At 41.3% G+C, this 16,334-nt stretch overlaps 1 protein-coding gene across 13 annotated transcripts in view; it reads left to right on the forward strand.

Moving 5' to 3' along the window:
• The first annotated feature begins 1,064 nt into the window (after window positions 1–1,064).
• The window catches only part of LOC124005825 (RNA-binding protein Musashi homolog 2-like), a 385,933-nt gene continuing 370,663 nt past the window's right edge, over window positions 1,065–16,334 (forward strand). For all 13 annotated transcript variants that reach the window (XM_046315408.1, XM_046315404.1, XM_046315406.1 and 10 more), the window contains exons 1-5: window positions 1,065–1,248; window positions 1,579–1,619; window positions 1,912–1,993; window positions 2,568–2,652; window positions 8,498–8,539. In XM_046315408.1, coding sequence (XP_046171364.1) covers window positions 1,184–1,248; window positions 1,579–1,619; window positions 1,912–1,993; window positions 2,568–2,652; window positions 8,498–8,539 — 315 coding nt within the window. In that variant the 5' untranslated portion in view covers window positions 1,065–1,183. The remainder of the gene's footprint in view (window positions 1,249–1,578; window positions 1,620–1,911; window positions 1,994–2,567; window positions 2,653–8,497; window positions 8,540–16,334) is intronic.

Raw genomic sequence — 16,334 nt, forward strand, 5'->3', positions numbered from 1 at the left:
ACACAACAAAAAGCCCCTCAGCAAATATTGTGTTTTTCTGTCTTGCCAACTGGAATCTATCCATCAACAATGAATTAATCCCGTAATGTCAATCATCTGCAATGAATACAAAATAACATTACACTGTCATCTAAATGATTGCGTGAGGTGAACTATGATTTTGGTTGCAGCATAGGATTTTGTTGTGCGCTCACATTGAATTTCTGAGTAAAAAGTAACCAACTGCTAGGGGAGGAAAGGGCCCAATGGTGCCTCTCTCTGTGTAGTTAGCCAACAGTAAGACAGCTCCTAAGTGCTAGCTAGCCAGTGAGGTGAAACCGCAAGCCTCCACAAGCCAGTCAATCGGTCAGATTTAAGTCGACTTTGCCAAGTCTTTGGCTTGATGTGTGCAGCCTTTATTTCATGTGGTTTGAAAGCTCTACTTAAGGGGGAAAAACACAAATAAAGAAGTGGGTAAACAGATTGATGACCTGTCAATGGGCCCTCTTCTTCCACCCCTGTCTCTCTCTGTCTGTCTTTCTTTCTTTCTTTCTTTCTTTCTTTCTTTTTCTATCTCCTATATGAAGTGAGATTTGTTAAGCTACCCATCAAGCTGCAGAGAACTGATCTGGTGTTTTATGTCAAATTCACAGATGTTACAGAGGACTGAGTGACCATCTGAAATATATTCCAGTATCATGATAATCTAGGAAATAGCCTATACCAGGCAAGGACACATACATTCTGTGTAAATGAATAGAACATGTTGTTAGCATGCTCTATAGTTTTCCACCTACTAACTTCACAGTTATGGTGACACACACACACACACACACACACACACACACACACACACACACACACACACACACACACACACACACACACACACACACACACACACACACACACACACACACACACACACACACACACACACACACACACACACACACACACACATCTAGTTAGGTTCATCTGTATATGGGCGGGGAATGCTTAATGACGTCAATTGAATTGGTTAGGTGACGAGCCCTTACCCCGCCCCATGTGGGTCGAGGGAGGGAGGGGGAGGGAGACACAGGCTGAGCTGATCCCACGTGTGACGCTTGCATTCCCGGCTCAGTAAAATTCTCTTTAGCGTGCTTCGGTTTAGCGTTGTGCCGCCTGTCTTCGTTAGTTACTGGCTATAGTTGGGTGAGCTATGGAGGGAGACGGGAGCCAAGCCACATCTGGAGGAAGTCCTAATGATTCTCAACACGACCCGGGGTAAGACTGCGAACATCACTGACACTTTTATCGTTTTACATTGTGTCAATATTGCCCGGCTTATCAAAGCACTGACATTGATGTTGCCTTCCGGATGTAGTCAACTACACCTTTGTTTGATTATATTAGCAAACGGCCTGCCCCTTTTTTCTATAGCAATAGCTCTTTGGGCTTGATAACTAGAGCTCTCTTGCTGCTGCTCTGCCTACGTTTTGTTCGCTTTCTGTCGCTATATTAAGTAGTTAGCTAGAGCTAGCCAAGTAGTTAGCTACACGTCAAAATGGCCGATCTGACATCTGGACTCACTTCTGCTGTGTTTTCCCCTTACAGTAAAATGTTTATCGGTGGTCTCAGCTGGCAAACTTCACCAGGTAAGGAAATAATTTGCGGACTACAGTGTGGCATTGTCGGGTTGTGTTTTGTAGTAGCCGAGGCTGCCGGAGCTAGTTGCAACGTCTGATTTTGTGTGTGTATGTGTGTGTGTACCTACCTACTTCAGTGCGCGCAAGGTTATTTTTATTTTATATAATTTGAAGTCCTCTATTCGACCCCTATGTGCATACTAGTAACTAGAGGCATTTAAAGCTCATACATATAGTATTTTCTATATTTGACAGAAGAATGAAAACGACCAGTAACCTCCCGTTTGTGTTTCTTTTGCAGACAGCCTTAGAGACTATTTTACTAAATTCGGGGAAATCAGAGAATGTATGGTGATGAGAGATCCAACGACAAAACGCTCCAGGTAATTAGCTAATATATCCCACCTGTGTTTTCAATTGTATTAATTGTGGTTTTGCAGTGTCTTTATGATTACGCAAAATCAGTTCGCAAGCAAGCAGCCATTTATTTTTGTCGCACGTCGAGCTTTTACAAGCGATTGAATCAGATCTTTGCAAAGGTAACGCAATTTGACATTGACCACCACTAAAGATAGAATACTGGTGGTTCTTTGAATATGCCTGAAAATATGGGAAATAATTAATGACACTTCATTCACATGATTCTTTGTGCAGCATTAAAAGGAAATTGCATTTATATTTAATAAATAATTGAATATGATATTATGAAAGTTCAACTATTTTGATATCAAGTAGCTATGGATACACCAACATAGCCAACTTTGGTAAATATGTTACAATGTAACATTTGGCTGCATTATATATGTTAGGCTACAATGTAGCCTGCCATTTGGCTTTATTGTTTGTATCAATGTAACAGCTGTAGTTATACATACAACTGACTGATAGGCTGTTTGACCACTCTCCTGCGCCACTGACTGACTCACTGATTACAATGTTCCTTGTTTATTTCCACAGGGGCTTTGGATTCGTTACTTACGTAGATGCTGCCAGTGTAGATAACGTCTTAGCTCAGCCACATCACGAATTAGACTCAAAAACGGTATGTCTCCTCTCTTCTGTCACTTTTTAAGTGTTTTTGCTTTTGTGACCCACCTGCCTGGCATGATTGACTATGTCGTATTGAGTTTTCTTTTACAGAGTTGTGATATGTTATTTGAATTAGTCACACTCACAGCCACATGCAATAAGTAGCCTAGCTAATTATGTGTTCTGAGCATTGCCCACCACCTCCCCCCAGAAATGAGAAGACCTGCTAAACCTTTCTTTACCATTGAGGGCCATAGTACATAAAGTAAGTTGAGCACTGATGGCAACTGCAAAGCTTTCTGTCTGCAACATCTGAGTGTTTTGAGATGGGGAACAATTTTATTGTTAAATCTGCATATTATATAAAATGATTGTCATTCTGTATTTGTTTTCTGTGAAAATTCATTCCCAGCTGTCTTTATAGATTTTAGTATGCTATATATGCATTGTTGTACGTTTTTGTTTTTCATGTACCGTATTCAATCATCAGGCATTTTCTGTTTACAAAATCTAGTTCTAAATAAATGTGATTTTTAAAAAGCACCCCACCCTGAGTTACCTTTAATTTTTCATCCTCCCAAGTCTGTTGTCTGCATATTATCCTCCACCTCTGTCTGCATAATATCCACCTCCTCTGTCTGCATAATATCAGCCTCCTCTGTCTGCATAATATCAGCCTCCTCTGTCTGCATATTATCAGCCTCCTCTGTCTGCATATTATCAGCCTCCTCTGTCTGCATATTATCAGCCTCCTCTGTCTGCATAGTATCAGCCTCCTCTGTCTGCATAGTATCAGCCTCCTCTGTCTGCATAGTATCAGCCTCCTCTGTCTGCATAGTATCAGCCTCCTCTGTCTGCATAGTATCAGCCTCCTCTGTCTGCATAGTATCAGCCTCCTCTGTCTGCATAGTATCCGCTTCCTCTGTGTCTGCATAGTATCCGCTTCCTCTGTGTCTGCATAGTATCCGCTTCCTCTGTGTCTGCATAGTATCCGCTTCCTCTGTGTCTGCATAGTATCCGCTTCCTCTGTGTCTGCATAGTATCCGCTTCCTCTGTGTCTGCATAGTATCCGCTTCCTCTGTGTCTGCATAGTATCCGCTTCCTCTGTGTCTGCATAGTATCCGCTTCCTCTGTGTCTGCATAGTATCCGCTTCCTCTGTGTCTGCATAGTATCCGCTTCCTCTGTGTCTGCATAGTATCCGCTTCCTCTGTGTCTGCATAGTATCCGCTTCCTCTGTGTCTGCATAGTATCCGCTTCCTCTGTGTCTGCATAGTATCCGCTTCCTCTGTGTCTGCATAGTATCCGCTTCCTCTGTGTCTGCATAGTATCCGCTTCCTCTGTGTCTGCATAGTATCCGCTTCCTCTGTGTCTGCATAGTATCCGCTGTGTCTGCATAGTATCCGCTTCCTCTGTGTCTGCATAGTATCCGCTTCCTCTGTGTCTGCATAGTATCCGCTTCCTCTGTGTCTGCATAGTATCCGCTTCCTCTGTGTCTGCATAGTATCCGCTTCCTCTGTGTCTGCATAGTATCCGCTTCCCTCTGTGTCTGCATAGTATCCGCTTCCCTCTGTGTCTGCATAGTATCCGCTTCCCTCTGTGTCTGCATAGTATCCGCTTCCCTCTGTGTCTGCATAGTATCCGCTTCCCTCTGTGTCTGCATAGTATCCGCTTCCCTCTGTGTCTGCATAGTATCCGCTTCCCTCTGTGTCTGCATAGTATCCGCTTCCTCTGTGTCTGCATAGTATCCGCTTCCTCTGTGTCTGCATAGTATCCGCTTCCCTCTGTGTCTGCATAGTATCCGCTTCCCTCTGTGTCTGCATAGTATCCGCTTCCCTCTGTGTCTGCATAGTATCCGCTTCCCTCTGTGTCTGCTAAAGTGCACACATTCCCACAACCTGACCCATTTTAAATAACAAACCCAAGACTAACTGTTATCCCCAGAGAAAGGCATAAAATATTGGTACATTTATTGTTGCATTATGTTGTTTTTCTGAATGTATGGCTGGATCAAAGGATGCTGGTGGAGGTGCTATAGGAGGACTGCCTCATTATCATGGCTGGAATGGAATACATTTAACGGTATCAAACATATGGCAACTACATGTCCATTAAACCATTACAATGAGCCCATGCTATAGGTCCTCCCACCAGCCTTCTCTGATATTGGATAGCTTAAAACTGACACTCGAATTAAGTTTCATGAAGGTGAGTTAGTCAGAGTAATGCATTGACTGCAAAAAAATGGTATTGTGATGATTCACCCTGCATTTAGTGTTTCATTTTCCATATGGGTCAGTTTTCTTGTTCTTGCTGATTATTGTGCTACTCTGTTGGTTAATATACATTGCATTGTAATGCCATTGGATTGAAATGAGAATACACAGACTTTTTTTTACATGCATTAACGGTACATTTGCAAACAAACTTAAATGTGTTTGCAAAATAACTTCTCCACTTTTCATATCACTTAACTCAATTTGTGAGTTAATAAAATCTATGAAATTGTGCATGACACTAACATTACAGTAGTTTTAAGTTAAGTAATACTGTGTAGCTACACTAACTGCCTATGTAACTACCATGTAAAGATGTATGGTAATGTGAGACCAAAAATCCTGCTTCATTGTAAAGTCACATCGTACTCATGTTCTGTATGTGGTTGTTGTAGTGTATGCCCTAACTTAGCTGTGTGAGTGAGTGCTCAAAGGGCTTGTTCTTCAGGAGCGGTGGAGTGAATACAAGCAGCCTGTATTGTCCTCAAGGACTCACACGAACTGCTCTGACATTGGGTTTAGGTTTTAGGTTTATGAAACAGATCGCTGAAGATGGAAAAGTAAATGCCTGTAACTTTCCACATGTCACTTCTGGAAAACTACACTGATATTATTTTAAATGCGCACTTCTATGTATTTTGTAGCTTAATGAATTGTTTATAATACAGGGATTTTTATGATTGCAGATTTGAATGTAATGTTGAGATGAATTAGTACACCTCTAGTTTCAGCCCAGCAAAGGAAGTAGACACACACACACACTCCCTAACTCTCTCACACACACTCCCTAACTCTCAATGTGTACCTTAAAGTGTGCTTTGATGCAATCTCTCCCCTCTCCTTTCTGGACCTGCGTCTACATAGGCTTATTTGAAAACAGCTAATGACATTATCCATGCATTAAGGGACCAAGAGTAGAGTCTTTAGAGGATATACTGCTTGTTTGGTATAATGTAATAGAGGCAACATTGAGCTGCCAACTCGCCTCTGTGCCTTGGGAGGTGTTCTACATTAAAGTGCTGAAGTGCAGTGTGAAATGGAGAGTCACATCTCACCTTAAAGGTCCAATGCAGCTGTTTTTATCTCGATATCAATTCTGAGTAAAAATGAAGTACCTTACTGTGATTATTTCAAATAAAAATGTGTCAAAAATAAACAAATAGCTTCTTAGCAAATAGCCATTTTTAAAGCAATAATTTTGCTAGGGCTGTTTAGGAGTGGTCTGATTGGGAGGGGGAAACTGAAAATGTGCTGTTGTTGACAGAGGCTTGGAACGCTTATTGGTCTATTAAGTCATTTACTGCCTGGTGATGCCAAAACTCCTGACCAAAACAGGTGGAAATTTGAGGCGGTCTTTTCAAACAGCTCTTACACTAAAAGGGCATCATCATCATTTTCCCAGTATTATTCCTACCTCAGTGTGGAAGTAAAAATAAAACACACTGCCAGGTGAGGCTGGGCTGGAAAATTCAAGTCTGTGCAACAAAGACATGGTTTGGTTTGTCTGCATGGGGAATTCAATGCTACTGTGTTTTGTCCTTTCATCAGGATACAATCAGTATATATTCCTCTAACATTCGGTCTACAAGAATCCCTATTAGAATAGCATATCCTTGCAAAATGCCCTTAAACCCTAATTAATTGTACAACGTTAACTTGTTACTAGTTTTAGTACAGAGTTACTTCACAGGTACACGAGCAGTTAGCATTATTTCAATTTTGAGATGCCTTTTTTACATTGTGGCACATGTATTTCCCTCGATTGGATACGCCAAGGCTGCGGCACGTACTGCATGTACATACTGCATGTACTTGACATGCATCATGCTTTATGTAATCCTTTACAACATGGAAATAAAGACTTGGGGTTGAATAATGCTCAGTGTCTGTCGACGATAGGATTTCTGCTGATGTCATTTGTGAAAACAATCTCTTGTAGACTAAACACTTTTCTGGCTAAAACATTCCACACTCCGCTAATGCATTCAGACGGCTGAATTCAGACAGTCACTTTCTAACAGCGTCTATTTTTGTCCGTCACACACTGACAGCTCTCTCTGTTACATTTCCTTCTGTTCTTTTTTTAAAAGCAATTGACAAGCTCTCAACCTACTTTATGCACAATATTCCACTAATGGTCTTTTCCCCCTTTAGCTATGTGGCCTTAAAGATGAAAATGTGAAAGGAGAAATCCTTTGTTCACAGGAAGAGTGAATGTTGGTGTTGTATTCAACCTTACTGTGACAAATGGAAAATGTGTCCTGGATGTTTTAATGCACTGACTGTCCCATTTACCAGGATGTGTTCTTGTGCAGGATTTCACCTTTTAGAAATGTGTCAGAGGGGAACATTAATAGGCAAATTCATGTTTCTCAGTTGATTTGCACAAGTTGTTCTTGAGGAAGTCCTGTGGTTAGTTCTAACACCTGACTTGATATCACACACATTTTAGTTTAAATTTAGTTTAATAAATAGTGAAAACATAAATGACTTGTGCAGTAAACTGATGCAACAATTAATAATACAATACCTTTTGTTTTCAGGTCTCATTGTATTCAATCCCAAATGCGCCCATTCACATTGGCTGCCATAATAACCCCTTGGATGGAATCAGGAAATAATTATATCTAGCTGTTCTCCATAAAAGCATGCAGCCAAGCAGCCTTGTATGACCCATGTATTTGAAATCCATAATATAAGCTAAAAGACTAGATGACTCAGGACAGCGTTATGTGTTTTGAAATTAAAATGCTGTTTTCCAGGAGGGAAACATTTAGTGGCTTTGAATAGCATTAATTAAAACCCTCTCATTCAATACATATTGAATGGACTTTTGATTTAGACTTAATTACTGCACAATTATGGCATTAAGTGGTCTATGTGCCATCAATAAAAATGTATAATTCTATGGTGCTTTTTTGCTGCTACATTTTTCACATCGTGCTTAAATAGCAACCTGGGCATTAATGCTAGTTATTCATTTTACTTGGTCAATATATGTTGACTAAACCATGTGTGAAGGGCTATTGAGTTATTAATCAGCTATGCTTCTATGGAGTAATGCAAGATTGTGTGAATTGACGGACCTGGACTTTTTGATGAGGCAAAGGGAAATTAAAATGGTGCTTTTGATTTAAATCAGCCAGCTTTAATATGACTTGATTAATCTGTGTGAAATCTCACACTGATAATAGTTTACTCGTGTAGGGTGCTTGAGCCCTATGGTTCCCCAGTACAGCTGGTTCTCTTTTCTCCCTGGTAGTTCATTGGTTGATTCATGTCATTGATTAACTAAAGAAGTCCCAGGTCTGAATCAGTCCTTGATCAGAGGGAATGGATGGAAACCAGCAGTCCTGAAGGGGACTTGCGGACCTCGAGGCCTGATTTGAATAGCCCTTGTGTAGTGTCTCTGTACTGTCAGTTTTGAGGGTAATCCTAATATTGTTTGTGTGATGCATGCCGTTATGTGTGAACCATGAGGAATGCTTTAAATCCACACATCCAAGTCCCTGTCATTAGTTGTTTAAGTGATTGACAAGTTTGATTATTGATATCTAATCCTCTCTCTTCTTTATATTTACCAGATCGATCCTAAAGTTGCCTTCCCTAGACGTGCTCAACCCAAGGTAAGACAACATGCACATTTTGTTTTTAACTTCTTGTGGAGAGGTCTTTTTGTTTATGGTTTGTTGGTTGGTTTCTATAACACTGGGTGAATTGCTGACCTGCAGTGAAGAGAGTACTCTGTGGAGCTTTTGTGAGGGTCTGGTCATGAAACAGCAGCTAGAGCTGCTGATTTTAGTTTTGGTATATAAGTGTCACTGTGAGGCAGGCTGGTCTGGAGCTTGCTACAGGTAGATGACTGGCTGTCTGATTTATCCCATAGCTGCACCACCACCGTACTTGTTTACATCAGCATGTTGTCTAGAAACCGTAGTGAGGTAGAATTTCCCTGGGTGACTGCTCTAAAGGCTTCGCTGCATTTGATCGAATGAGAGAGTATCACATTGTAGTTGTTCACACAATGTTTTTTTTCCCTGAAGACGCTGAGATTGATTGGGGAATTTTATTTTTTTGGAGACATAAAAAGAGCCATTGTTACTCTGTTACCAAGATCAGGTTTCAAAATGAGAATTGACGAAGGTAAAGCTTTCCAAGCCGAGGCACATGTTCTCTTAAGGCTGGGTATGACTACAGTATGAAATTGAGAAACATCTAGAGAATGTGCTTGTTTCTTGATACAGTCTCTCTTCTCCCCTTGTTTCCAGCGGCAGGTAGCCTAGCAGTTAAAGCGTTGGGCCAGGTTACTTGTTTGAAAATCTGAGCCGAAGGTGAAAAATCTGTCTGTGCCCTTGAGCAAGGCACTTAACCTTAATTTGCTCCAGGGGTGGCATACTACTATGACTGACCCTAGAAAACCACACATTTCACTGCACCTATCCTGTGTATGTGACAATACAACATGTTAATTTTTTTAATGCACCTCTTCATGTCAAGTCTAATGGTGTCCAGTAATAGTGATGATACTGACAGGAGTCCAGTCTGACTGTACAGTACTTAGTTCAAGTGCAGACTGTTTTGATATTCCAACGAATGCTACTCTCTTCCACAGATTTGTATGGTGCTTTGATATTTTCTGCTCTGTGTGCAAAAAAGAACCCTTGATAAAAATTATGCAATCATTTTTTAATAAACATGAATTTGATTCAAGGACATTTTTAACAATAAAGAAAGATGCATGCACTGTGCAGGCCTATGTAGGTGTTTGTTTCTAAAGACCAATAACACTGTAAATGAACTTGAAGGTGAAATCACACCTTGAGTTGTCTTTTGACCCTTGAGAGCAGGCTCATTAGCAGAGAAAAAGGCTGTATTTGTTTTAAACCTGAGTGGAGAGAGAATGTGACTGTCAAAGAACATAGAGCTATAGGATTGAAGGGCAGTTAAATCAGCATTGCAGGGGGTTTTGGTGCATGTAAAATGTTGTACAATAATGTTCATGCCCTCAGGTTATCGTCGTCGTTTAGAGCCAAATTAGTTTTGTTTTCTGTTGGTCAGTAACACTGGCTCAGGGTTTTCAATGCCCGTGTTGGATTTCTCAGTCAGCGCTTACCTCAGATCATGCTGTCGGCTGCATGCTCATTCTGTCCCAGATTCGAGTGTGTACAGTGTGTGTGGGACAGCGCAAGAAACATCCACCTCAGGCCTTTAAGGCTGGGTAGGGATGGACTGCCTCTGGCTGGCCGGCAGGCTAACTCTGCAATACGGGAATAGCTTCAAGGGTGGCAGGTGTCCACAGCACACTTGTCCAGCTAATTGAAATGAAAAACTTTCCCTGAGTGGACAATCACTGGAGGAGAAATTACGCACTCACTCCCTTGACCGCACACATGCCAGTCCAGTCACTCTGGTCCAAGGCAGCACAGGCAGGCTGGCTCAGGGCCTGGGGCTCCGAGATGAACAGGCATTAAATTAGACTGCAGTTCTCAGCAGAAGTCAGAACACAACACAGCCGCTAGGTGTTTTCTGTTAAGCGAACCACCCAATAATAAGCTTTATGCAAATAAATGTATGCCATCGCATACAATCATGTGAAATTATGGCATTGTATTTGTGACTTACTTTCCCCATATTTTGGAGTGTGTTGAATATAACTGAAAGTAGCAGGCGTATGTTGTGTACTGTGGCTAGCTAGGGTGTCAGGTTTAACTACATGGAAAAGTAAAGCTGAGTTTGGGGGATTATTACCTAACAGACATATAGTGCCTTTGGAAAGTATTCAGACCCCTTGACTTTTTCCACATTTTGTTAGGTTACAGCCTTTTTATAAAATGTATTTAAAAAAAAATTCACCTCATCAATCTACACACAATACCCCATAATGACAAAGCAAAAATCAGGTTTTTAGTTTTTTTTTCTCCAAATGTATAAAAAAAATCGAATGAAATTCAGACCCTTAACTCAGTACTTTGTTGAAGCACCTTTGGCAGTGATTACTGCCTTGAGTCTTCTTGGGTATGATGCTACAAGCTTGTCACACCTGTATTTGGGGAGTTTCTCCCATTCTTCTCTGCAGATCCTCTCAAGCTCTGTCTGGTTGGATGGGGAGCGCTGCTGCACAGCTATTTTCAGGTCTCTCCAGAGATGTTTGATCTGGTTCACGTACAGGCTCTGACTGGGCCGCTAAGGGTACAACTCCGGACCTTATACAGTATGACGTGATTCATCTGTTGTAAGATGGCTGAATATGTGCTATGATGGGATCAGAATTTTTATAATAAGGTCACATGGTTTAAAAAAAATATAAAGGAAAAACTCCAGTCTTTGGGGAGGATGAAAACCCTGTTGTACTGCAGCAACCTTATGCATATGAATTATATTTTATAGGACTTGAGGAGTTTCCTATACACAGACACAGAGAAAGCATAATTTGACAATAAAACTCACAGGGCTGAGCTTGCTTTATGCAGGTTTACATCTTGTAGTCCTGCCCTATGCAACTGAACAACTAAGAAACAGTGTACTTAGTCTCAGTTATTGTGTTTACTGGTTAATTCCAGTGGATTTTAAAAGTATAGGTAGCCTTGTCAGCCTAAATTTGAATATAAACCAAATTTGATCCCATTCATATTTTCTCCCAAACAAATGGGCTATAAATACACAATGTCCCCGCATCGTTTACCCTGGCCAGAGGGACAAGGCGCATAGTAGGTCAGACTGAAAAATGGTCTCGTTTACATGTAATCCAGCATGTCAGATCCTTAGTGTTTAGCTGTATAGGCTGCTATATTTATGGAAGAGTTTTGCTTGTCTATCGGCAGTGATGTGTTATCACGCTTGCTAAATGAATATCGGAGGAAAGTGTAGAGCGCGCCTTGAGCCCTGCGATTTCCGTGAATGTGATTAGTCTAGACACGCAAACAGCCTGCCAGCAGCACTCTGATGTGAAGGACGGATAAATTGTGCGCGAGTTGACAAATCGGTCTAACAGCATCTTTCTCCCTCGTTTTAACGCTTTGCGTCAATATATTTTATTAAACGAAATCAAAAGTGCTGTGGCGCTGCCCCACACCTGATTGAAAAGTGTTGTGGCAAATTATAGTCAAGTCAAACCTTGAGTAGTTAGATAGTTAATATACTGCCTGGCAAGTACGATGTAGTTGTAGCCAACTAACGTTAGGTAACTAGCTAACTTACCGGTACGTACTGCTGTAATGCTTTGCGGTTCGTAAGGATAGCTTAGCCAACAAATTGTCAGCAAACATGACGTGTAACTAAACTTATTTGAGAAGTATTTTATTACATTGCGTAACATTTTGTTAGTATTTGTCATTATGTAAAGCAATGAATTTGCATCTGCTCTCGGCGGACTTATGCTGCATATTTTCCAACACCTTAAAATCAGAAAACGTTGAAGAATTGCATTGCGGGTCCTAAAAGTTCGGAAAAGGTATCCGCTGCATGTATACTTAGTATTTTGTGGAATTTATACGATATCTGGGAACTTTTGGCATACTAACTATATCCATATTGTAATGAAACAGCCGGGAGCAGGTTTCGAACCCTCGACCTTCTAGCCCGAAGTCCAGCGCGATATCCGCGCGTATAAACCCACTACTCCCTCTTTTCAAAGAGCGCTTCCTCGCGCTGGCTTGCAACTCTAAATCTCACAGGGACGCGCTCATCGACCAAGCACACGCACTGTCGTGGATGCAATGTCCGATTCACTTCTGACTAGTGATGCCAATTTTTCAGACTACCCTGGCAACTTTTTTTTCAAATAGAACCTAGCAACACGTTTAGCTACTTTTTAAAAATGTATTTGAAACTTTTGAAAAGTGACTCGAACGCTAAAATGCACGCATTTTCCCTCTAAAGGACACAAAAACGATCTCTGTCGCACACTCTCAGTCACAACACACATGCCTGGCTGCAAAAGTTCAGTTCCTGCACAGGCAGCAGCAGGCCAGCAGCAATTTCAGCAAATTGGTAATCGTTGTTGGCTGACTACAGCAGCAGTAGTACGGCTTCGAAAAGCCAAACCCAATTAATATAGTTGGTCATGAAAGTTTGATCTTGAACAAACTTACAACGTCAATCAACATGTCTCAATCAAAATTGTACAGCCAGAAGAACAGAACAGAGTGGGAGTCTGTACCTGAACAAATGTTAAATCATATTTTTTGCCAAGCTGGCCAGTCAATTGGTTACTGTGTATGTAATAACGCAGTTTTACGGTATCACGCAATGACATCACAACAAATCAACCTGCCTCTAGCAACTTACCTTGAAAATTAGTTGGCAACACTGCTTCTGACACCTAATGAAACAGCAGGGAGCAGGTCTTGAACCGTCAACCTTCTAACCCGAAGTCCAGCGCGCTATCGACTGTGCCGTGCTTATAAACCCTGGGTTGTTACAATACTATGACCAATAAGCATACTCAATTCATGTCACAAATAGTATGATGAGTGCGGTTAGTATGAGTATTCAAACACAGCTAAACACTCGCAAATTTCATAGTGAGCTATTGAGGGACAGAGAGAGAGGGGCACAGTATAAGCAGGTCGGTCACCAGGCGGACAGAACTAGGCCCATCTATCGGCAATCAAAAGCAGTATCTCTCAATGGAATGCTGTATCTTGCCATTTCTTGGCTTGCAAATGTCTCGCAACTTCAGTAAAACATGGCCTATCGTCAGTGAAAAGGCTAGGATATTCCACACGCAACAGACTGAACAAACACTCGCACCATTAGCAAAGAGAAGGAGCAGGGGTGTAATCATTAGTCCAAACAGTTGCAAAACATTTTGCAACTAAAACTAGTTTCCATTGGAGAAATATAGGTAGTTCCCGCCCCCTTTCATTTCGCTTGCTTCCATTTAAGAAACGTTTTACAACTGAATCGGCTTAATAAATACGCCCCCATGTGAGCCAGCATGAGTGGGAGAGAGTATGAGGCAGGCGGAAAGAATCGTGGTGCGCATGGCTAACGTTATATGTATGACCTTATTCTTCGTATCTTTGAGCTATTTGCTTAGGTAGCTATACCCTAATGTTAGCTAGCTAACATAAACCTGTTTGGTTAGCTACCTGCAGATTCATGCAGGGTTGTAAACATCATGAGTTGTGATTATGGTTCATTGTTTATCTGGCAAGCTGGCTAACGTTAAGTGTATGACCTAGCTAACATCGAACCTGGTTGGTTAGCTACCTGCAGATTCACCAAGACAAAGGGTGGCTACTTTGAAGAACCTCAAATATGTTGTAATGAAACAGCAGGGAGCAGGTCTCGAACCCTCAACCTTCTAGCCCGAAGTCCAGCGCGCTATCGAATGTGCCACAAAAGCATGCTCCAGCGATGTCTTCTATTATATTTCAATGTAGAAAATAATACAAATAAAGAAAAACCCTTGAATGAGAAGGTAAGTCCAAACTTTTGACAGGTAGTGCATATATTAGTGTTGTATTTTACATTAGTATTTTGAGTAGATTGTTGACAAAAAAAGTACAACTAAATACATTTTAATCCCACTTTGTAACAAAATGTCAATGAATGTGAGTACTTTCTGCAGACACTGTATGCCATTGTTTGAACACTTGAAGTGTGTCATGATTCATGATTGTAAATGCCTGTTCTTGTTCTCTCCCCGGTCATCGAATAAAATGTTCTCTCTACCACTTTCAGAGCCTGACATCCATTGGTTTTGAGAACCTGTAGATGTCTCTATAATCTCTGTTCATATTTTGTAGGTTGAAAATAATAATAATCATATGCTGGGCCTGTGACCAAACCACCAGAGAGAAGATCCTCCACAAAATGTTCAACACTCCGATTTGGCCAATAAATGGCTGTTATTTTTTTTTTAAAGAAAGTAAACTATGAATGGTTTTCCAACTCCAACGCTCGGTGGGCTCGTGAGAGACCATTCTCTGGGAGAGGGAGAGAGGGGAAGAAATAAAAATGTTGAGCACACACTGCACAGCATAATGGGCTCCTTGAGTTCCCCCCACTAACACGCACCCTCCCTGAGTGCAGAGGCTTTGGCATTTACTGCCATGAGAACTGTCAAAACAATACCTCAGTGGGTGCTGTTCTCTCTGCACAGCATCCCACATCCAACCCAGGCCTCTACAACAACCCCCTGTGTGACTACTGGAAGTGTGTGTGTGTGTGGGGTGGAGGGTGAAGTAAGGGTAGGGGGTTGGTGGTAGGTAGGAATTGAGTCCACAGTTGTACTTTTACATGTAATTTTCCCTTTTCTTCTGGTGCCCTGGTGTGAGAGCGGTGTGTACTGAGAAGTAGCTGAGCCGTTAACTCTGGCCGTGGGGGGGTTGGTGGAGGGTGAGTGTGATGCAGAGTGTGAGAACTCCTGGCCAAGTTTTTAATGAAGTCCAAAGGTGAGGATGTGTGAAGTGCTGAACTCTCCGTCTCTCCCTCCTCACAGTGGACGCTTGGCCCTCACCAGGAGAGGGGCACCGGTCCAAGAGCCTAGTTCTCAATCTCCTGTGTGGCCCAGCACTCCGACACCAATTAAGAACCCAGCAAACCACTGCTTAGTCCCATTCAATCTGCTCTCCCTTCCTTTCTCTGTGTGTGCCTCTCTCCCCCTCCTGCTGCAGTTCTAGCAGTCCATGTTTTTTCTGTTGACGACCTGGCAAAGTAGTTCCTCTCCTTTTTTCCCCCTCAGTTCTCTGATATTTGCAGCAGGTGCTCTACTTTTCTGCTGTTGGAGTAATTGAATTGGACAAGAAGGCTTTGGTTAAACCTGACACCACTCTGATTCTTTGAGGGTCTTGGCGTATACGTTGCATAGACCTATATTATTATATTACCTATAGATGTTTGATGCTCTGAAATGAAAGGTAGGATAATACAAAGAAATGAGCCTGCATTCTACCTTTGATGACATCACAACAAGGAGTTGTTTTGGACTAAGAAAACTGCTATCTACAATGTACAAGCAACACCAACTGTAGTAGGGACTTATTTCTTATTTTTGATGTGGTGTCATCATCAGTGGTCAGTAATTCTGACTAGGCCCTGTACTATATAGGAAATTCCAGACAAAGTGAAGCTGAGACTCTATTTTTCACCCTAAAATATATTTCAAACAAAAACCTTTTGATTTAAAAGTTAAACAAACCATACAACTCTATGCACAAGGACTACTTTTAATAATTTACACAGAACATTTTATGAAAACACATTTACTTAAAGAACAGTGCAGATGAAAAGTTTGGTAACCGAATGACGGCACAAAACAGAAACACAAAAAGCACACACTTTGTCTCCACTGTTCTTCAAGTAGATGTGTTTTTTGAAAAAGTTCTGTGGAAATTGTTGAAAATAGTCCTTTTAAAGGAAGAAGTGAAAAAATATAATATAAAAGCAACATGCAAACATGCAACAATTTAAAAG

The sequence above is a fragment of the Oncorhynchus gorbuscha genome, linkage group LG19 (assembly GCF_021184085.1).
Source record: "Oncorhynchus gorbuscha isolate QuinsamMale2020 ecotype Even-year linkage group LG19, OgorEven_v1.0, whole genome shotgun sequence".
Taxonomy (NCBI): domain Eukaryota; kingdom Metazoa; phylum Chordata; class Actinopteri; order Salmoniformes; family Salmonidae; genus Oncorhynchus; species Oncorhynchus gorbuscha.